Source organism: Suncus etruscus, chromosome 11 (genome assembly GCF_024139225.1).
Source record: "Suncus etruscus isolate mSunEtr1 chromosome 11, mSunEtr1.pri.cur, whole genome shotgun sequence".
NCBI classification, from domain to species: domain Eukaryota; kingdom Metazoa; phylum Chordata; class Mammalia; order Eulipotyphla; family Soricidae; genus Suncus; species Suncus etruscus.
The window spans coordinates 98904797-98927235 of NC_064858.1; the positions used below are offsets into that span (position 1 = coordinate 98904797).

The 22439-nt window shown below is 41.9% G+C and overlaps 1 protein-coding gene and 1 pseudogene across 1 annotated transcript; both read left to right on the plus strand.

Moving 5' to 3' along the window:
- Positions 1 to 1904: 1904 nt before the first annotated feature.
- On the plus strand, positions 1905 to 5179 carry LOC126021901 (lysozyme C-like). Its single transcript, XM_049782783.1, has 4 exons — positions 1905 to 2047; positions 3179 to 3343; positions 4220 to 4295; positions 5113 to 5179. Exons 1-4 carry the CDS (start codon positions 1912 to 1914, stop codon positions 5177 to 5179), a joined length of 444 nt encoding a protein of 147 aa, XP_049638740.1. The 5' UTR covers positions 1905 to 1911.
- A 6285-nt stretch (positions 5180 to 11464) lies between these two features.
- Positions 11465 to 18540, plus strand: LOC126021911 (lysozyme C-like; annotated as a pseudogene).
- The last annotated feature ends 3899 nt before the right edge of the window (positions 18541 to 22439 follow it).

Below are 22439 nucleotides of genomic sequence, written 5' to 3' on the forward strand. Positions count from 1 at the left end.
TATACAAAAGAGAAGCAATGCCACAAGATATTGTTGATGCATCTGGGGGCTGACGAATAAAGTCCAACATTCCCCGTAACGTGGTACAAACATGAAATCTATACAGAGATACTCTTCTACCAGTATTGCTTATAAAACAGATCTCAAAGGGGGAAAATCAAACAATCAAATAACAAATCCAGTGGGCAAAATTGTCACTATATGAGGATATTCGACAAGAGTTATAGATGTTAAGGGAATACATCTGAGATATACAAAGGAGATACACGTGACCCTTTTATGTTTTAGAAATAGTCAAGAAGGAGGGGGTGTTTCCAAGACACCACTTTGGTCTGTGATTGGACAAATGAAGAGAGCATGGAGCCATGTCTTCCACTTGTTGCTTGCTCTAGCTTCCGACTCCCCGAGAGGCTTTTGCTTCCTAATTGCTGGAACTTGACAGTTCAGCAGTCCCCTCCCAGCCCCTTGCATGAACAAGGAAACCTGGGCTCTCTTTTAAATTGCATCTCACTGGAACCCACTTGCTGGGACCCTGAGCAGGTGTCCAGGAATAACCCTGGGACGGGGAGGAAGGAGAGAGAAGGCTTTGGGGGGCGACCGAGGCTGCATCTTCACCTTATCTTGGCCAAAAAACCTACAGCATGAAACCTTGCTGTGACGCATTGCCTGCTGAAGCTTCAGGCTCCACCCAAAAATTACTGTGAAAGATATGTAATCCACCTTGGCCAAAACAAAAATCATTAGTACAGAAAATGGTTAAATGTGTGGTAACAAGAGATGGGAGTGAGAGAGTAAAGGAATAAAAGGAGCACATGGACAATATTCAGAAAATGACTAGCAGATGAAACACAATGATATCCATATATTTCTTATAATGTTCCCCGCGCGGTTTCGCAATGGACAGGTTTAATAAGGAAACTTCCCTGATAAGTATTAATGCCAGAACCTATTGTGACCCATGTCCCGCACCCCCTTCCTAGGCCTGGTTAAAGCAGCCTTTGGCATGGCGGAGGGCTGCCCGACGCCATGCTGGCAGGACCTCCCAGCTCAGCTCCCAGGAAGAAAAGAGGTTCTTCCCTTCCCGAGCCTGAAGGCCGGGAGGTCGGAGCCCCCTCCCCCAGACCCTCCCTTTGGAGATGGGAGGGAAATGGAGCAATCCTAGGAACACCCACAAACTCCTCCAAGGGACCCTCCTAGATGGCTTGCCCCGCCATGTGACCAGGCAAAGCCCTGGAGTACCAGAGGAAGGAGGTAGGGGGGTGCTGGGGTGACCCATGTCCTGCACCCCCTTCCTAGGCCTGGTTAAAGCAGCCTTTGGCATGGCGGAGTAAGCCAAATCTTTAAGTAATATACATGCTTCATTTTCTTCTTCTTCTTCTTCTTTTTTTTTTGCTTTTATTTTTTTATAGTATAATTGCTAAACCATCTTTAGACCAAGATGATTCAACAGTCTAGGCAACATGCTTTGCACCCTAGAATCCGGGTCTGATTCTAGTACTACCAGGAATGACCTCTGAAAATAGAGGTCATGAATCCTTACAGGAATGACCCTCAAAACAAACCAAAAGAAAAAAATATATTTTTATGGTTTTTGGGTCGTACCCGGCAGTGCTCAGGGGTTACTCCTGGCTCCATGCTCAGAAATTGCTCCTGGCAGGCACAGGGGACCATATGGGACGCTGGGATTCAAACTGATGACCTTCTGCATGAAAGGCAAACGCCTTACCTCCATGCTATCTCTCCGGCCCCAAAGAAAAATTTTTAAGGAAGAAGATTAACAAACACTTCCTGCTTTCTACATATCTCAAAGGGTGGTCTTTGCAAACAGCTGAAGAAAATGGAAGTAAAAACATGTTATATACAAGGACTAGATCAATGTGCTCAGCGAGAGGTCTGATTTTTTCCACAGAAATGAAGACTCTCCTCATCCTGGGGCTGGTCCTCCTGTCTGTCACCGTCCAGGGGAAGGTCTATGAGCGATGTGAACTGGCCAGAGATCTGAAAAGACTTGGAATGGACGGCTATCAGGGAGTCAGCCTGGCAAACTGTAAGTCAATACGACATCAGACTTCCAATGAGTTAGCTACATAAGAAGGGGTTTGGAGCAAATGAGGTTTTCCAGGGATTTTCATGGAGAGTTTGTTTTCTTATAATGATAGGCTCTGGTGCAAGCCTCGTATGCAAGATCCCTGGATCCGGTCTTGATACCACATGAATTCCTGAGCACACTGCTAGAAGTGAACCTTAAGCATTGGGCCAAAAGTAGCCCCTTGCATTACTGGATGTGGCCCCAAAACAAAACAAAAAAATGAAATTAACTTATAATCAAATATGCAAATGTTAAAAATAAACTTAATATCAAATATACAAATGTTAAAAATGAGAGTAAGGGAGGGCAAAATGATATATCATCTGAAGTTAAACCAGAAAATATTGTATGCTTAGTGGCATGGCTTTTCCAGGAGCCTGAGACTTGATGCACATGTAGAATATTAAAAGTTGCATTTGAGGACCTAACATATCTCTTTATTTTATTTAAATACCATGATTACAAGATTGTTCATACTACAGTTTTTTTTTCAAAGATCAAGTTTTTCATGATTGAGTTACAGTTATACAAAGTACAAAAACCTTAACCAGTGCGCATTTCCACCACCAATGTCAACAGTTTCCCTTTCACCCTATTTGATGCCCTCTTTCTTCCTCTGCTTTGTATTTCTCCCTCTCTCTCTCCTTTTCTGGCATTGTGGTTTGCACTACTTTTAATGAAGGGGCATCATGCACGTCCCTTTCATGGTAGACCCTTCTCTACTCAAACTGCACTCTCCACTCTTTGTGGCAAGCTTCCTACCATGGACTGGTCCTCTAATCTTCACCTCCTAAGGTATCTTTCTTGGTGCTTGACTCCAGCCATTTTCTTTTGGGACTTCTGGTTCTGAGTACCAGAGTGAGACAATATTTTTCTTTATTCAGTTTCCTTCTCTGACATCAGATTTGAGTGGAAAGGGGAAGGGTGATTTCTCCCAAGGATTCTTGGCTACCTGGGCTGACAGTTGTATGTTAGTGCCTGAGGATGCAGTGATACAATAAGTTATAGTGACCACAACTGAACTTCCTGTACAATCTTCAGTAGGTCTTGTTGTATTGCTTTTTCTAACTAAATATAAATTCTTTTCAGGGATGTGTCTGGCCAGATGGGAAAGTAGTTATGACACAAGTCAAACAAACTACAACCCTTCCAGCAGGAGCACTGATTATGGAATATTTCAAATCAACAGCCGCTATTGGTGTAATGATGGCAAGACCCCCAGAACTGTGAATGGCTGTGGAATCTCCTGCAGTGGTGAGTCAGGCCCTTTGAAAGGCAGTGCAGGTTCCATTCAGTCCACTCGCAAAAACTAAGATTTATAGGCCCTGTATTATAGTACAATGGGTAGGGCACTTGCCTTGCCTGAGAGCTACCTGGGTTCAATCCTCAGCTTCCCATATGTCTCGTTGGCACTGCCAGGAGTAATGCCAGAATGAAGTCAGGAATAAACCCTGTGCATTTGTAGCTAGTGTAGGCCAAACTCCTTCCCCATTATCTCCTTCTAAGCCATCAAAGTTTAAAAAAAAAAGAAGAAGAAGGGAAGAGGACCTCGGTTTAATCCCTACTACCCAATATGGTACCCCTGAGCACCACTGAATCTATTCCTGAGTGCAGAGCCAGGAATGAGTCTTGAGCCACTAGATGTGGCTCTAAAATATTAGCAAAAAGAATGTTCAGCCTCTCCCCTTCTTTTTTTTAACTGTGTAGTTCAGATAGATCCTTCCTTCACATTGGTTAAGAATTCTATTAACTAGGGCAAATGAAACAACATGCTTCATTTCTTGCCAAATGGGATGGAATGAATGAGAATGAAGGGAAACATGTACTCCAATATCCACCGATTCATGAAAACTCTTGAAGGAAATTGGGGGTGGAGTTTGGACCACCTCCAGCAGTGCTCTGATTCTGCACTCAGGACTCTACTCCTGGCATTGCTGGGATACCATGTGGGATGCCAGGGATTGAGCCTGGGTTGGCCACATCCAAGGAAATGCCTTGTAACACCATTGTCTCTTGGAAAACACTTCCTTTAGAAAATGTTTTGTCTGTTCTCCCTATAGACTAAGGAATCTAAGATGGCAAATCTAAGTACATTTTTGTGAAAACTGTTTTCATTTTCCTCTTTTTTAGTTTTGCTGAGAGATGACATCACTCAAGCTGTAACATGTGCAAAGAGAGTTGTCAGGGATCAAGGCATTCGAGCCTGGTATGTGTTAACCATGGAAAAGCAAAGTTACTTTACCCAACTGTTGTGAGAGATTTTCAGAGACCAAAGTAATCTGAAAACTGAGAAGTGCAGTTTGAATCCTCTACAAATCAGGGATTACTAGAAATAATCTAAGTGTTTAAAGTGTTTCTTACGTGTTTCAGAATATTTTTCTTTTATTACAATTTGTTTAAGGGATTTCTAGAATAATTAAGATTTGTCACAATCTAGGGAGCCAAAGTATAATATAGAGGGTAGGGCACTTGCCTTGCATGTAACCAGTCCCAGTTTGATACCTAGCATCCAATGTGGTCACCTGAGCCTGTGACCAGTAATTCCTGAGTGCAGAGTCAGGAGTAATCCCTGAGAACTTCCAGGAGCCACCCCCCATGCCAACAAAACACAACACTCAGTGTATTTATTGTGAAGTAGTTTGGATTTTGGAATCACAGCCATCAGTATTCACAACTTTCTCCTTGACTAGGATAACTCCTGATGTTTCTTGGGTGCTCATATGAAGTGCTGATGATTAGAATGTGGTACATACCAGATTCCAGATAAGCATCTTAACTCTGTCCTATCTCTTTGACCCAATACTCAAGTTTATAATCAGTATTATATATGCACTAGGCAGGGTTTGGAGATAAGCAACATATTTGGAACTGATAGCTCCATTAATTATCAACAAGCCCAAGGCTATGCTCTAGTCTGTGTTTCAATTTACTGATGAATTTTCTCATTCTTGCTAACCATGGAAGGTAGATATATGCAAGAAAGGTGTGCTCTGAGCTTTTCACTGTTTTACTTTGCTTTCCAGGGTGGCTTGGAGAAACCGCTGTCAAAACCAAGATGTCTCTCAGTATGTGCGAGGTTGTGGAGTGTAATTGTGGAATCTTCCAGCTTCCGCTCATTTTGTCCGTTTCTCATCCTTAGTGGTAGTCATTCAGTGAAAGGTTACACTATCAATATTTTCAAACAAGTAATGGTTTTATAGAAGCAGGAGTTCAATGTGAATTTTCACCTAGAAGGTGAATATTTATGAATGTGTTTATTATTTTATATTAGGCTTACAAAAATTTTCAGTTGGCTCACAGGACTAATGTTTATGAATTTTCCCCATGTGTGGCTGTCAAATACATCTCCAGTATGTACTAAATTCCTTGTAAAATTTTAGAAACTTTATGCATTGTGCTGCTCATGAAGAAATGGAAAGCAGGACTAGATGAGCTGTTGCTGTTTCAGTTTCACTTACTTCAATTCAGGCCATAGTTATAAGTATAGAAGCAGATGAATTAGCAAGCATTGTTTATGAAATAATAGCAGATTAACCTCAGGTTTGAAATTATGCATATTGTAAACAATGAAATTATCATTAAAGTCTTTTTTGCAACTTAATCATACTTAGTCTTTTTTCGTTAAAATCCATAGAAAATCTATCAAGAAAAACACTTGTGGGAGAAAGATTTGGGGCCAAAGAGATAATAGCACAGGGGTGAATGAAGTCGCCTGCCTTGGATATTTGACCCGGGTTCAATTCCCATCACCGCATTGAGTTCCCTGAGTCTGCTAGGAATGATCTCTGACCACAGAGCCAGGATATAAATAAAGTCTGACACTGCCAGGCGTGACTCAAGCCTCTATCCACCCCCCAAATAGGTTTTCTGAAATGTTTCCTATATTCTTATCTTGTACCCAAAGAGCTGGATTGCTGGAGAAAAATCCAGAAACATTTGCTTAGAACCAGAAAGGGCCTTGAATCTGTAAGGCCTTCTTTTTCTTTTTCATGTTTCTGCAACTCCATCTGCTGTTGTGCCCACTCTCCATGGTGACAATTACTTTTCCTGTTCCACTCACCCTTTCAGAGCCCCCAGTGCTCACACCAAGTGCACAAACACAACACTTTCTCTCTGTCTGTCTCTCTGTCTCTCTCTGTCCCTCTCTGTCTCTTTGTCTCTCTGTCCCTCTCTGTCTCTTTGTCTCTCTGTCTGTCTCTCTGTCTCTCTCTGTCCCTCTCTGTCTCTTTGTCTCTCTTTCTCTCTGTCTCTGTTCTGTCTGTCTCTGTCTCTCCATCTCTGTCTCTCTGTCTGTCTCTGTCTCTCTCTCTCTCCTCCTCAACTCACTTCTCACCCTTCTGGCATTTCAGTGGATGACCTGGCATTGAAATTCATTGCTTCTAAAGACTAGAGCAATCTTGTTATGGATGGGGGGGGGGGGGGGAGGGCGGCTACACCTGGCGCCGCTCAGGAGTTATTCCTGGCTCTGCACTCAGAAATAGCTCCTGGCAGGCTCAGGGGACCATATAGGATTTGGGAATCCAACCCAGGTGCGACTTGGGTGGGCTGTGTGCAAGGCAAACACCCTAGCGCTGTGCAATTGCTCCAGCTCCTAGTGCAATATTCTAAGAATGTCTCCTTTCCTTGCCCCCATGTGGTCCCAGGCTTCCCACCTCTGCTCCTGCCAATGACACTTTCCATGTGCACTGTCCAGGATGTGGTCTCCATGCTGGGGCACCTGCACCACTGAACAAAATGCCCAGCGACTTCCCTTTTACAAAGAACTCTCCATTCTCCCCATAGAAGCATCCCACCTGTCATCCTTGTGTGCTCCCTTTTACAGCAAAATGTTGGCTTGAGATCCCTGACCTTGCCAATGCAACAGCCTTTCCTCCACTCTCTCTCTGGCCATTTTCCCCAGCCTGTTGTCCTCTCACCTAAGGCTGCTCCTACCAAGACTTTCCCTTTCCTCCCTGGAGCCCATTGCAGGGTTGCCTGTTCGGGGTTCATCTGGCTTGATATCTCAGCAGCTTTTTTTTTGTCTGTTCAGTTTTCAAGTTTTCATTTATTAATTCTTTTATAATTTTTATTTTGACCATATTGGCTTGCATATCTTTCAGGGTAGTATTTTAGGTACATATTAACATTGAATCAGGGGAATTCTCATCATCAAATTTGTCCTCCCACCACCCTTGTTCCCATCTTGCATCCCATATCCCCACCCTCAACCCCCGCACTGCTAGAATAAGTGGTCCCCTCTGTATCTAGCTTACTACTTAGTGACCATATATCTGGTTGGTCCTGGTACCCTCCCTTGTTTCATCCTCTGTTTGAGAGGCAAAACTAGATAGTTTACATTATGTGGTTCTGTTTGAAGCTTTTAACAGACTTTTTTCCTCTTTTGGTTTCTCCCTCCTTTATAATCTACATCTCTGTTCCTGGCAGATCCCTTTCTCAGTTTTTGCATTTCAATTTGGGGAGTTCCCTGGGTTCAGTCTGTATACATAGACTATATTTCTCATGTTTTCATCTCTTGCTAATATATAATGTATAACTGTGGGGAGCTGAGCTGATGGAACCTAGAACTAAGGTGCCTCAGAAATCCCTGACCTTGTTACCCACGTGACCAGAGGCACCCATGCCCTGAGGACAAAGGAAATAGACAAACACTAAAGTAAATTCAAAGCATCCCAATACATCCAGCCAGAGAGAAAAATATAGAGCAACTTGCCTTTGTGTTAGCAAAAGATTAATATGTTTACAGCTGAGGTTTTATTTATGCTTGCTGAGTAAAAGTTATAAGACCCTGTTTGGATCTTGTGCTTTCAGTATAAACATGTGCTCAGGTCTCCCTCTTTACCCCTCCCTATTACCTGCCCCCAGCTTATGCTAATGAGTGCTTGCAATTGTAATTGGTGGAAACTTGTATGACGTATTTTGCCTTTAAAAGCTGATCTCCCCGGGCAATAAACCCCTTTTGAACAGCGTGAGTTGTCTTGAGGGTCTTACTAACTTCTTAAGTTTTCTTCACAGATCGGACCTGCTCAAGTAAACCCACAGATTACTAGCGACCCTCATTCCCACACCCCCGCAGGTCGGGGGTCCCCCACCGAGGGTTGCATATAACTTCCAACTTTATGCCTGCCCGCTGTCCATCCTGTAACAGAGACAGGAGCTCACACATGTGACAATGATACTCCCACAAACAAGTGCTAGGCGGCCACAATTAATGGTGGGGTCGAGTAGGCTGGATGCAGATTTAGTTGTATGCTTGCAACACAGTTTAATCATAACACGCTCTCCAAGGTTGAATTCTTTAGCTGTGGTGCTCACCAGGGGTCTTTATAGATCTTGAACATCTTTCAGTCCTGATGCTCACTGGTGGTCCCACTCTAGACCCAGCTTTACTCCAGAGATCACACATATTTCTATGTGGTACTGGGGTCCCAGATAGTAGGGCATGTGGACAGCATTGGGTGTCAAACTCAGAGCTTGATGCTTGCAAGTCAGGTGCTTCTGCCTCTGATCCACACTGATATGGGGCCTCCTTCCTGCCAGGGCCCAGTTTAGAGGAAGCTGAAAGCTTCCTGAAGCCTGCTGTGGAGAAGACTCAAGGCAATCCCTCTGTAAACTGTAATGAAGGTTTGGCTAACTGAGGAAAGGTTTCAAAGAGAGACCCACTTCCTTAGAAGGGACTACAGCGGGCCCGGAGAGATAGCACAGTGGCATTTGCCTTGCAAGCAGCCATCCAGGACCTAAGGTGGTTGGTTCGAATCCCGGTGGCCCATATGGTCCCCCGTGCCTGCCAGGAGCTATTTCTGAGCAGACAGCCAGGAGTAAGCCCTGAGCACCGCTGGGTGTGGCCCAAAAACAAAAACAAAAACAAAAAAAAAGAAGGGACTGCAGCATATTCCAAGATAGTTCATAAATTTATTTAGCCTAAATATAAATCTCCCTTCAGCTGTTGTTGAGTATTTGAGCATTTAACCCAGATGAATGAATGAATTAGTACAGGCCAATGCGGCCTTGATTAAATATCTCTTTACCTGGAAATCTTAGCATAAACATAATCTTAGCAGAAACATAAAAATAACTTTGTAGTAACTCACAGTGGAGTTAGTTATTGAAAGGAAGTTTAGTATCTTTAAACTGTCAACTCCCTCAGATTAAAGGAATCCTGATAGAATCCTGATAAACTTGCTAATCTTTTTAATTTACATTGGTATTGGCACCCAGGATCTGGCCTGGGAGTAAAAACTTTGAGATGTTAAAATTTGCCTTTATGTTTTGTTTTGTTTTGTTTTGGGGGGTCACACCTGGTGGTTCTCAGGGGTTACACCTGGCTATGCTCTCAGAAATTACCCCTGGCAGGCAGAGGGGACCCTATGGAATTGGGGGATTTGAACCACCATCCATCCTAAATCAGTTGTGTGCAAGGCAAAAGCCCTACCACTGTGCTATCTTTCCAGCCCTAAAATTTGCCCTTTTGATCCCAGGAAAGCCTCTGGCTCAAACAGACATCCCTCTCTGTCTTCTTTAATTGTAGCTAATATTTTTTATTTTATTTAAATCACAGTGATCGACAAGAGTCCTTTATAGTTGAATTTCAGATAAACGGTAAGTCAAGGCCATTCCCACCACCAGTGTCATCCTTCTTCCACCAATGAACCAAAATTGCTTCCTATACCACCACACTTTTAGAAGGTTTGTAACCCACAATAAAGGCCTGTGCATTGTTCATTGTGAAGAAATATATAGCTCACACAATATATACTAATAAGCTTTTGCTAATAAGGAAGTATAATCTTTTAACCTTGCAGAAAACAGATGTAAGCTTGTCACACACCACAAAAATCATCATGTCAAATATCCTATTTAATGGGCTGGAGAGATTGCACAGCAGTAGGACATTTTTGTATGCAATGGACAGACCCTGGACGGATCCGGTTCTATTCCTGGCATCCCATGTGGTCCCCCAAGCTTGCCAGGAGTGTTTTCTGAGCGCAGAACCAGGAGTAATCCTTGAGCATCTCCAGGTGTGGCCCAAAACCAATTAATGAATAAAATAAATAAACTGCTTTAAAAAAAGCTTTTTAAAAATCTTGTTTAAATATACCATTGTAACAATCACTAAATGAATTCAGATCCCACTTCATTTTATTTTAATATTTAAAAGGTTTTTATTTATTTATTTTTTGGATCACACCCGGCAGCGCTCAGGGGTTATTCCTGGCTCTACACTCAAAAATTGCTCCTAGCAGGCTCGGGGGACCATATGGGATGCAGGGATTCAAACCACCGTCCTTCTGCATGCAAGGCAAACGCCCTACCTCCATGCTATCTCTTAGCCCCCCCCCCCCACTTCATTTTAGTGTCTGATCTGTCTGCCCATTTGCCCAGACCTGCACTCACCTTCCTCAGGGACCCTGAAGATTTTCTTAGTGCTTGGATCAAGCAGGCTGTGACACTATAGTGAAACAAGTTCAAATTTTCAATATTTTTTAAATAGAGTACAAAGGCTATTTCCATCCCCTGAATAGTTTGAAAGTAAATTGCCAACCTGGGGCAAAACACAGAATCTTTCCATTAATAAGTTTGATATATTTCCAAAATATTAACCAAATTAGAAAGTTGCAAGGACTCATTACCACCTAATTATCAAATGCCACTCAATTTTATCAACTGTCACCTATTAAATTAAATGCATAGTTAATTTTGTAAATCAGGTGCCTTAATAAAAATTAGGAGCCAGAATGATAGCACAGCCCTTGTGTATAATATGATTTTGGGCCCACATCTTGCAATGCTCACAGTTACTCCTAGTTCTGCACTCAAGAATTGCTTTTGGTGGAACTATGGAGAGAAAAAGAATGCCAGGGATTGAGGCCAATTTGTCTGTGTGCAAGATAAAATCCCTACACATTATGCTATGACTTCAGGCCTAGTCATGTTCTTTTTAAACATTTATTCAAATTCATAGACAGTAGGAAAAAGCTCCTGTTTTAGATATGGTGCTACTTCCCACTTCCCATTTCTTCCTAAACCAAATCTTTAAATAATGTCATGCTGTATTTTCTTATAGCATAATCCCTAGGCCATTTTTAGGCCAGAGATGATTCAACAGACTAGGCACGCACTTTGCACCCTAGAATCTAGGGTCTGCTACTAGAATTACCAAGTGTGACCTCTGAGAATAAAGGTCAGGAATTGACCCCAAAGCAAACAAAAAACAAAAACCCAACCTTCAACTATAAAAGAAAGCAGTTAAAGTAAGAAGATCAACAAATACTTCTTGCTTTCTACATATCTCAAAAGGTGAAATTTGCAAATAGCTAGAAGGAAAATGAAGTAAAAACGTGTCATATAAAAGAACCAGATCTACCTACTCAGCAGAAGTCTGATTTCTACACCAACATGAAGGCTCTCCTCATTCTGTGGCTGGTCCTCCTGTGTCTCACCATCCAGGGGAAGATCTATGAGCAATGTGAGCTGGCCAGAATTTTGAAAAAAACAAAAAATGGATTCCTATTGGGGAGTCAACCTGCCAAACTGTAAGTCAACTCAACACCAGACTTCCAATAAGTTAGCTAGAGCAAGTGGACTTTTCAAGGCATTTTCTTGGAGAGTTTATTTCCTTATACTGGTTAAAAAATATCAGCCTGTAGGATCAGGTACAAACCTTGTATGCAAGAGTCCTGGCTTTGGTCTTAGTACCATATGAACTCCCAAGCACTGCTGGGAGTGAACCCTAAGCACTGAGCCAGGAATAGCCCCTTGCATTATTGGATGTGGCCTCAAAACACACACAAAAAAATTCAGCAAAATGAAATTAACTGATTTCTTTAATATCAGTTATACACATGTTAAAAATGAGGGTATATGGGGCCAGAGCAGTGGTGCAGAGCGGTAAAGAGTCTGCCTTGCCAGCTCTAGCCTAGGAGATGGACTGTGGTTCCATCCCCTGGTGTCCCATATGGACCCTCAATCCAGGAGCGATTTCTGAGCCCATAGCCAGGAGTAACCCCTGAGTATCACCGGCTGTGGCCAAAAAAAAAAAAAAAAAAAAAAAAAGAAATGAGGGTGTGAGAGGGGAAAATGATATATTATCTGAAGTTAAACCAGGACATATTGTATGTTTTTAGTGACATGGAGTTTTCCAGGTACCTTAGACTTGGTGAATATGTAGAATATTAAAGGTACATTTGATGACCTAAAATATCTTTTTTTTTTTTTTATTTAAGCACCATGGTTACAAGGTTGTTCCTACTACAGGTATTTTTTTTTCACAGATAAAGTTGTTCTTGATTAAGTTACAAAGTACAATAACCTTCACAGTGCACATTTATGCCACCAATATCAACAGTTTTCCTCTCACCCTATTTGATGACCTTTCTTCCCTGCCTGCTTTTACATCTCTCTCTCTCTCTCTCTCTCTCTCTCTCTCTCTCTCTCTCTCTCTCTCTCTCTCTCTCTCTCTCTCTCTCTCTCTCTCTCTCTCTCTCTCTCTCTATCTCTCTCTGACAGTGTCTCTACTCTAACTGCACTCTCTGCTCTTTGTGAAGCTTCCTACCATGATTTGGTCTTTTTTTTGGGGGGGGGCCACACCTGGCAGTGCTCAGGGGTTACTCCTGGCTGTCTGCTCAGAAATAGCTCCTGGCAGGCACGGGGGAACATATGGGACACCGGGATTCGAACCAACCACCTTTGGTCCTGGATCAGCTGCTTGCAAGGCAAACACCACTGTGCTATCTCTCTGGGCCCCATGATTTGGTCTTAATCTTCCCCAAAATATCTCTTTGTTGAGTTCTTGGTGCTTGAGTCGAGCCATTTCCTTTTTTTGGAAATTGGTTCTGAGAGCCAGAGTGATACAATACTTTTCTTTACTCAGCCTCCTTCTCTGACATGAAATTTGAGGGGAAAGGGAGAGGATGACCACTCCCAAGGATTCTTGGCTAACGAGACTGACAGTTGTATGTTAGTGCCTGAGGATGCAATGATGCAATAAGTTATAATGACCACAATTGAACTTCCTGTACAGTCTTCAGTAGAAATCTTGGTGTGTTGCTTTTTCTAAATAAATATTAATTCTTTTCAGGGATGTGTCTGGTTAAATGGGAAAGTGGTTATGACACACAAAACAAATTACCATCCTTCCAGCGGGAGCACTGATTATGGAATATTTCAAATCAACAGCAGCTATTGGTGTAATGATGGCAAGACCCCTGGAGCTGTGAATGGCTGCGGCATTTCCTGCAGTGGTGAGACGGGCCCTTTTAAAGGCTATCCTGGTCCCATTTAACCTAACTCACAAGAATTAAGGTTCATGGGCCCTGAACTACATAATACAGTAAATAGGGTACTTGCCTTGCATGAGACCTGCCTGGGTTCAATCCTCAGCCTTCCATATGGTTCCCTTGGCACTGCCAGAAGTATTCCTTGAATAAAATGTCAGAAATAGGGGCCGGAGAGGTAGCATGGAGGTAAGGCGTTTGCCTTTCATGCAGGAGGTCATCGGTTCGAATCCCGGCGCCCCATATGGTCCCCTGTGCCTGCCAGGAGCAATTTCTGAGCCTGGAGCCAGAAATAACCCCTGAGCACTGCCGGGTGTGACCCAAAAACCACAAAAAAAAAAAAAAATATATATATATATATATATAAAGTCAGAAATAAACCTAGAGCACTCATTGCTGGTTGGCCCCAATCATTTCCCTACTCCCCCCCTCCACCAAATAAAAGAATTAAGACTCAATAGAAGTGAATAGGCCTTGAGGCTGAAGAGATTGTACATTAGTGGTTAGGCACTTGCTTTGTACTCGGCCAACCTGGGTTTAATTCTGGCATCCTATGTGGTCCCCGAGCACTACCAAGAGTTATTCCTGACTTCAGAGCGAGGAATAACTCCTGAGCATTGCCACGTGTTGTGCCACCCCAACAAAAAGAAAAGGAAAAAGAAAAGGCCTTGACCTAGAAAAACTCCAATTCCAACTTTATAATTTATTTATTTACACCTAATGTTTATTATAGCGCCATAATTTATCAAGTTGTTCATAATATATTTTAGGACTTAATTATTCAAACACCAATTCCACCGACAGTATGTCCTTACATTCACCAGTGTCCCCAATCTCCCAATCATCACCCTAAACCAGCCTCCAGACAGGCACAAACAAATTGAATTCAAATCACTTATTACAACTGAAAACAAATGGAATGACCAAAAATTAGAGAAACACAGCTCAATTTGAAATGGTTGGCATAGCTCTCCCTGATGTTAATAAAGCCAGTAGCTAAGGATTTTCTGGGTTGTGGTTGGTGCTAACTGACCCTTCTGTGTTACTGTTTAGGCCAGGAGTCTCAAACTCGCGGCCCGCGGGCCATTTGTGGCCCTCCGTACAACATTTTGTGGCCCGCCGCCGGCCTTCAAATATCGCAGTATTCGCGATTATTCGCTTACCGAATAATCACAATAAAAATCGCATTAGTAAAAAAAAAAAATCGCATTAAACATTAGCATACCCCAAGCAGTTCCGTTCGGGGTATGCAAATGTTTAATGCAATTTTTTGTGATTTTTTTCTTACTAATGCGATTTTTATTGTGATTATTCGGTAAGCGAAATCCCTTATGCGACCCTGCCTCACCCCGACTTTGCCTCCTGCGGCCCCCAGGTAAATTGAGTTTGAGACTTCTGGTGTAGGCTCACAGAGCTCTGGTATATTGCCATGTAACTTGCCCATCAGATTTTCTGTGAAAACAAATAAACAAACAAACAAAAAACCTTCATCTTATCTCCAATTTCTTTTCTTTTTGTTTTTTTTTGGGTCACACCTGGCAGCACTCAGGGGTTCCTCCTGGCTCTATGCTCAGAAATCGCTACTGGCAGGCTCGGGAGACCATATGGGATGCCGGGATTCAAACTACTGTCCTTCTGTATGCAAGGCAAATACCTTACCTCCATGCTATCTCCCCAGCCCTTCTAATTTCTAATTATAAAATTAAAGAGCTGCTATAATGAAAGGTCATTAATTTGCTAATATGCAAGTTTCTAGAACTCTCCTCTTCATGGTAAATGTAATTATTGATATTTTCTCCAGAGCATTACCTTTCTGTGCTTATATTGTAGAAGTTTAGAGATGATTTGATGATGTAGGTCTTTAACTTTTTATTTTTATTATGAAATATTCTAAACATATAAAAATTTACAGCAATCATATAAAAAGCAGTTTTGTTCTCCATTAGAGTATTAAATGTTGTCAACATGTTATTATACCCAATCTCTTCTATAGTGATATTAAAGTGAATTAAGAACATGAGTGTTGGGGCCCGAAGAGATAGCACAGCGGCGTTTGCCTTGCAAGCAGCCGATCCAGGACCAAAGGTGGTTGGTTCGAATCCCGGTGTCCCATATGGTCCCCCGTGCCTGCCTAGGAGCTATTTCTGAGCAGACAGCCAGGAGTAACCCCTGAGCACCGCCGGGTGTGGCCCAAAAACCAAAAAAAAAAAAAAAAAAAAAAAAAGAACATGAGTGTTAACTTCTAAGTTCTTTAGTTTGTAACTCCAAAATGTATAACTGCCATATAATCTTATAAGTTCCATATAATCGCAGCCATACTTAATAAATTGAATTATAAATTTGTCTAATAGGAGCAAATATTCTATTAAATTTATATAAAGTAAAAATGGTCTATGAAATGTTCAGTGTAAAATATTGGAGAAATATTTCAAACAGTAATATTTTAAGGAGTTTTTTTGAATTCCACTATATTTATTTCCACTATATAACACTTTTTCCTTTTGTTAATCACTATGAAATTCTTTGTTTCATCCATGTCAAATGTTTTGGGATCCATTAATTTTGTCAGGATAAAGTTCCAGGACTGGAATTGCTGATTAAAATTTGGGCCTACCATAAAACATATCTCTATAAGGTCAAGAAATTGCTCCTGGCTTGGGGGACCAAATGGGATGCCAGGGGATCGAACCATGGTCCGTCCTAGATTAGCGCGTGCAAGGCAGGTGCCTTACCGCTTGTGCCACCACTCCGGCCCCATCATCCTTCATTTTTATCCTCAGTACTCCATGTGCCTCTTTGAGCACCACCAGGAGAGATGACTCTGATGAGATAGAGATAAGATAGGCATTAAGGCTTTTTCTTGCTTGCGGTTGACTTTCGTTTGATCCCCACAACCCCATATGGTTCCCCTGAGCACCACAGAGTGATTCCTGAGTGCACACTAGGTGTGGCTCCAAAACAATGAAAAGATTATTTTGTTCTTTCTTCTCCCATTTTTTTTTTGAAACTGTGTAGTTCAGAGAGAGTCTTCCATCACATTAGATAAGAATGCTATTAACTAGGGCAAATGAAATGACATGCTTCATTTCATGCCAAATGGGATGGAATGAAAGGGAAAAATGTCTCCCAATATCCAAATAGTCATGAAAACTCTTGGGGATAAATTGGGGCTTGGGTCACATCCTGCAGTTCTTCTGACTCTGCACTCCTGACAATGCTGAGGACTATGTGGGATGCCAGATATTGAATCTGGGCTGGCCACATGCAAGGCAGGAAAACATTTACCTTGGTAAATGTACTGTTTGTTCTTTCTATATAGACTAAGAAATCTAAGCTGGCTAAACCGAAATGAATTTCTGTGAAAGCTGTTTTTATTTCTTCACTCCCTCTTTTTCAGATATGCTGAGAGATGACATCACTCAAGCTGTCAAGTGTGCAAAGAAAGTTGTTGGGGACCCTCAAGGCGTTCGAGCCCGGTACGTGTTAACCACAGGAAAGCCAAGTTACTTTACCCAACTGTTGTGAGAGTGCCACAGTCTCCTTGTCTGGACACTTCACGGAATTCTCTGGGTCCCCAGGATAGTGGGTGCAGGGTTCAGCAAAGGAAGGAGACATACTTAATTGTTGTGGTAGATCATAATTGTGTCTGTTTATTGAATGCTACAGGGGTGTATTTAAACATGAATTTTACATATGAGAGACTGCATATATCTGCTTTCCTGCAAGGTTAAAAATATTGTATTTTCTTGTTAGCAACAAGCTTATCAGTACATACTGTTTGATCTATAAGCTTCTTCAAACACATAATTCTTTAGAGTGGGTTACAAATCTTCTGAATGATAAGTTTCAATAAAAAAAAAAAAAAGACAGAGGGGAGTTGAGCCAGAGGCTGCTCTGGTATCTAAGGGCAAATAATTTTTGGGGGGGGTTTTTTGGGTTACACCTGGCATCGCTCAGGGATTACTCCTGGCTCTATGCTCAGAAATCGCTCCTGTCAGGCTCGGGGGACCATATGGGACTCTGGGATTTGAACCGATGACCTTCTGCATGAAAGGCAAACGCCTTACCCTCCATGCTATCTCTCCAGCCCTCTAAGGGCAAATTTTAACATTTCAAAGATTTTTACTCCTAAACTGGACCTTGGGTGCTAATTTTGATATAAATTAAAAGATTAGCAAGTTTTCTAGATGTTCCTACAAAGGGCTCCTTTCATCTATGTGAGCAGAATATCTTTTAAAAGATTAACTTTACTTTGAGAATTACAAAGTTATTTTTGTGATTCTCTTGATGCTGATTTTCCCAGGTAAAGTGATATTTAATCAAGGCCATATTTATATATATTAATTTTGTCATCTGGAAGTAAATGTTCAACTATATTCATACTTAGCACAGCAGCAGGGAGATTCTTATTAGGCCAAATATATGTTTGCAACTATTGTTTGAAACTATTACTAAGCTTGAGAAATATCACTCTCAGTTTTCAAGGAAGGGACCTCTCTTTGAGGTCTTTTCTCAGCCATCCATGCTGAAGGAGCCCAGTGGACCTTCTGATTTTAACTTTCCTTATATTATGGCCACAGTAGGAGAGATTTTCAGAGACCAAAGGATAGGGAGCTTGCCTTGCATGACACTAACCTCGGTTCATACCTAGCATCCTAAATGGTCTCCTGAGCCTGTCACAAGTAAGTCCAGAGTGTAGAATCAGAAATAAGCTCTGAAAACTTCCAAGAGTCTCTCCCCACGTCAAAAAACAAAAACACTCAGTGTATTTATTGGGAAGGAGTTTGAGTTTTGGAGTCACAATGCTGAGGATTAAAAGGCAGATAAAAAATCTTAACCCCTTGACAGAGGTATATATATATATATATATATATCCTTGTGCATATATATGTGTGTGGCCCAACAATCAAATATAATAATAAATATTAAATAATATTATATTATAATAAATATACTCAGCATTATATATGCACTAGGCAGGGTTAAGTTCTAGTCTGTGTTTCAATTTACTGATGAATTATCTTATTCTTGCTAACCATGTAAGGTTATATAAAAAGGTTATATGAAAGAAAGGTGTGCTTTGAGATTTTTCACTGTTTCTCTTTTCTTTCCAGGGTGAAATGGAAAAATCATTGTGAAAGCCAAGATGTCTCTCAGTATGTGCGGGGCTGTAGATTGTAACTGTGGAATGTTTCAGATTCCGCTCATTTTTGTCTCTTTTTCATATTAAGGGCTAGACATTCAGTGAAAAGTTACACTACCTATATATAGAGGTACATATTGGTTTTGTACATATTGTACAAATTGTACATATTGGTATTGTACATATTGATTTTGGGTCACACCCAGTGGTGCCCAGGGGACACCCCTGGCTCTGCACTCAGAAATTGCTCCTGGCTGACTCAGGGGACCATATGGGATGCCGGGATTCAAACCATTGTCAGTCCTGGTTCAGCTACATGCAAGGCAAATGCCCTCCCTCTGTGCTATCTCTCTGGCCCCTACTACCAATATTTTCTTTTTATTATTGTTATTTTTATTTTTGGGTCACACCCAGCAGCACTCACAGGTTACTCCTGGTTCTGTGCTCAGAAATCACTCCTGGCAGGCACGGGGGACCATATGGGATACCGGAATTTAAACCACCATTCGTCCTGGATAAGCTGAGTGCAAGGCAAACTCCCGACCATTGTGCTATCTCTCTGGCCCCAATATTTTTAAACAAGTAATGGTTTTACAGAAATAGGAATATAATGAGAATTTTCATCTAGGATATGAATATTTGTGAATGTGTTTATTATTTTATATTAGACTTACCATGATTTCCAGTAAATAGGAGAAATTAATTTCCCCATTGTGTGGCTGTCAAAAACATCTCCATTATGCATTCAATTCTTCATAAAATTTTAGAAACTTTATGCATCATGATGATTATGAAGGAATATAAAGAAGGTTTAGGAGAGCTGTTGCTCTTTCAGTTTCACTAACTTCAACTCAGGCAATAGGAATAACTACAGAAGCAGATGAATTAGCAAGCATTGTCCATGAAATAATAGTGGATTAACCTCACGTATGAAATTATGAACGTTGTAAATGATGGAATTATCATTAAAGGTTTTTGCAATTCATACTTTGAACAAAAAAAGTCTTCATTCAAACTCTGAGAAAATCTCAAAAGAAATAACTTGAGGAGAAATATTTGGGGCCAGAGAGATAACACAGGGGTTAAGTAAGTCACCTGCCTTATACATAGTTGGCCAGGTTCAGTTCCCATCATGGCACTGAGTTCCCTGAGTCCTGCTAGGAATGATCTCTGAACAAGGAGCCAGCAATAAACTCTGAGCACTGCCAGGTGTGACTCATGCCTCTATCCACCCCATAAAAAATGTTTGGGGAATGTTTCCTCAATTCTTATCTTTTACCCACAGAGCTGGATTGTTGGAGAAAAATCTACAAATTTTGCATAGAACAAGAAAGGGCCTTGAGTTGGTACAGACATCTTTTCATGTTTCTGCAACCCCATGTGCTGGTGTGCCCACTCTCCTTGGTGACAATTACTATTCCACTACTCATCCATTCAAAGCCCTCTGAGTTTCTGCATGTAATCATGTGCACAAACACACAATAAAGACACATTCTCACTTTCCCACTCACTTTTCATCCTTTTGGGATTCCCGTGGATGATCTGGCATTGGAGTCCATAACACCTAGGGACTTAGAGCAACCTTCTAAGAAAGTCTCTCCTTGCCCCCAGAGAGCCCAGCTTTCTTTTCCCACCTCTGCTCCTGCCAATGACACTTTCCATGTGCACTGTCCAGGGTGTGGTCTCTATGCTGGGGCACCTGCACCACTGAACAAAAAGCCCTGTGACTTCCCTTTTACAAAGAACTCTCTCAGGGCCCGGAGAGATGGCACAGTGGCGTTTGCCTTGCAAGCAGCCGATCCAGGACCAAAGGTGGTTGGTTTGATTCCCGGTGTCCCATATGGTCCCCCGTGCCTGCCAGGAGCTATTTCTGAGCCAGGAGTAACCCCTGAGCACCGCCGGGTGTGGCCCAAAAACAAAAACAAAAACAAAAAAAACAAAAACAAAAACAACAACAACAACAACAAAAAACTCTCCATTCTCCCCCTAGAAGCGTCCCACCTGACATCCTTGTCTGCTCCCTTTTACAGCAAAATGTTGGCTTGAGATCCCTGGCCTGGCCAATGCCACAGCCTTTTTTCCTCCATTCTCTTTCTGTTCCTTTTCCCTCAGCCTGCTGTTCTCTCGGCTAAGGCTGCTCCTCCAAGATTTTTCCCATTCCTCCCTGGAACCCATCGCAAGGATTGTCTGTTTGGGATTCATCTGGCCTGATCTCTGCGGCCTTTAACAGACTTTTTTCCTCTTTTGGTTTCTTCCTCCTTTATAATCTACAATCTCTGATTGTTCCCGGCAGATCCCTTTCTCAGTTTTTGCATTTCAATTTGGGGAGTCCCCTGGGTTCAGGCTACATACATAGACTATATTTTCCTTGTTATCATCTGTTGCTAAAATAAAGGACACGGTTCTTTTTCCCCATTCTATTCCTTCTTGTATTCCTTCCCACTCTATGTCCATCTTGTAACAGAGACAGGAGCTCACACAAGTGACAAGGATACTCCCACATTTGGTTGTAACAAGTGCTAGGAGGCCACAATTAATGGTGGGGGTAGAGTAGGCAGGATGCAGATTTAATTATGATGCTTGCATCACAATTTAATCATAGCATGTTCTCCAGGGTTGAATTACTTTTTTTTTTTTTTTTTTTGGTTTTTGAGTCACACCCGGCGATGCTCAGGGGTTACTCCTGGCTGTCTGCTCAGAAATAGCTCCTGGCAGGCACGGGGGACCATATGGGACACCAGGATTCGAACCAACCACCTTTGGTCCTGGATTGGCTGCTTGCAAGGCAAACGCCTCTGTGCTATCTCTCCGGGTCCAGGGTTGGATTTCTTTAGTTGTGTGCTCACCATGGATTGTTATAGATCTTGAACATCTTTCAGTCCTGGTGCTCACTGGTGGTTCCACACTAGACCCAGCTGAGTTCCAGAGATCATACATATTGTCTTGTAGTACTGGGTCCCAGATAGTAGGGCTGACACGACTTTCCTCAGCACAATTGGACAGCATTGAGAATCAAACTCAGAGCTTGATGCTTGCAAGTCTGGTGCTTCTACCTCTGATCCACACTGATAGGGGGCCTCCTTCCCTGCCAGAGACCAGTTTAGAGGAAGCTGAAAGCTTCCTGAAGCCTGCTGTGGAGAAGGCTTAAGGCAATCCCTCTGTAAATTGTAATGAAGGCTTGGCTAACTGAGGAAAGGTTTCAAAGAGAGACCCGCTTCCTTTAGAAGGGACTGCAGAGGGCCCGGAGAGATAGCACAGCGGTGTTTGCCTTGCAAGCAGCTGATCCAGGACCAAAGGTGGTTGGTTCAAATCCCGGTGTCCCATATGGTCCCCCGTGCCTGCCAGGAGCTATTTCTGAGCAGACAGCCAGGAGTAACCCCTGAGCACCGCCGGGTGTGGCCCAAAAACAAACAAACAAAAAAGGGACTGCAGCATATTCTAAGATAGTTCATAAATTTATTTAGCCTAAATATGAATTTCCCTTCAGCTGTTGTTAAGTATTTGAGCATTTAACCCAGATGAAAGAATAAGTACAGGCCAATGCAACCTTGACTAAATATCCCTTTACCTGGAAATTTTAGCATTAAGAGAAACATAAAAATAACTTTGTAATAACTCACATTGGAGTCAGTTATTGAAAGGAAGTTTAGTATCTTTAAACTGTCAGCTCCTTCAGATGAAAGGAATTCTGATAGGATCTTGATCAATTTGCTAATTTTTAAATTTACATAGGTTCTGACCCACAGGGTCTCACCTGGGAGTGAAATTTTGAGATGTTGAAATTTGCCCTTTTCATCCCAGGAAAGCCTCTGGCTCAAATAGGCATCTCTCTTGTTTTTTAAATTGAAGCTACTATTTTCTATTTTATTTAGATTATTGTGATCTGCAGAGTCCTTTCTAGTTGAATTTCAGATATACAATGAGACAGGGCCATTCC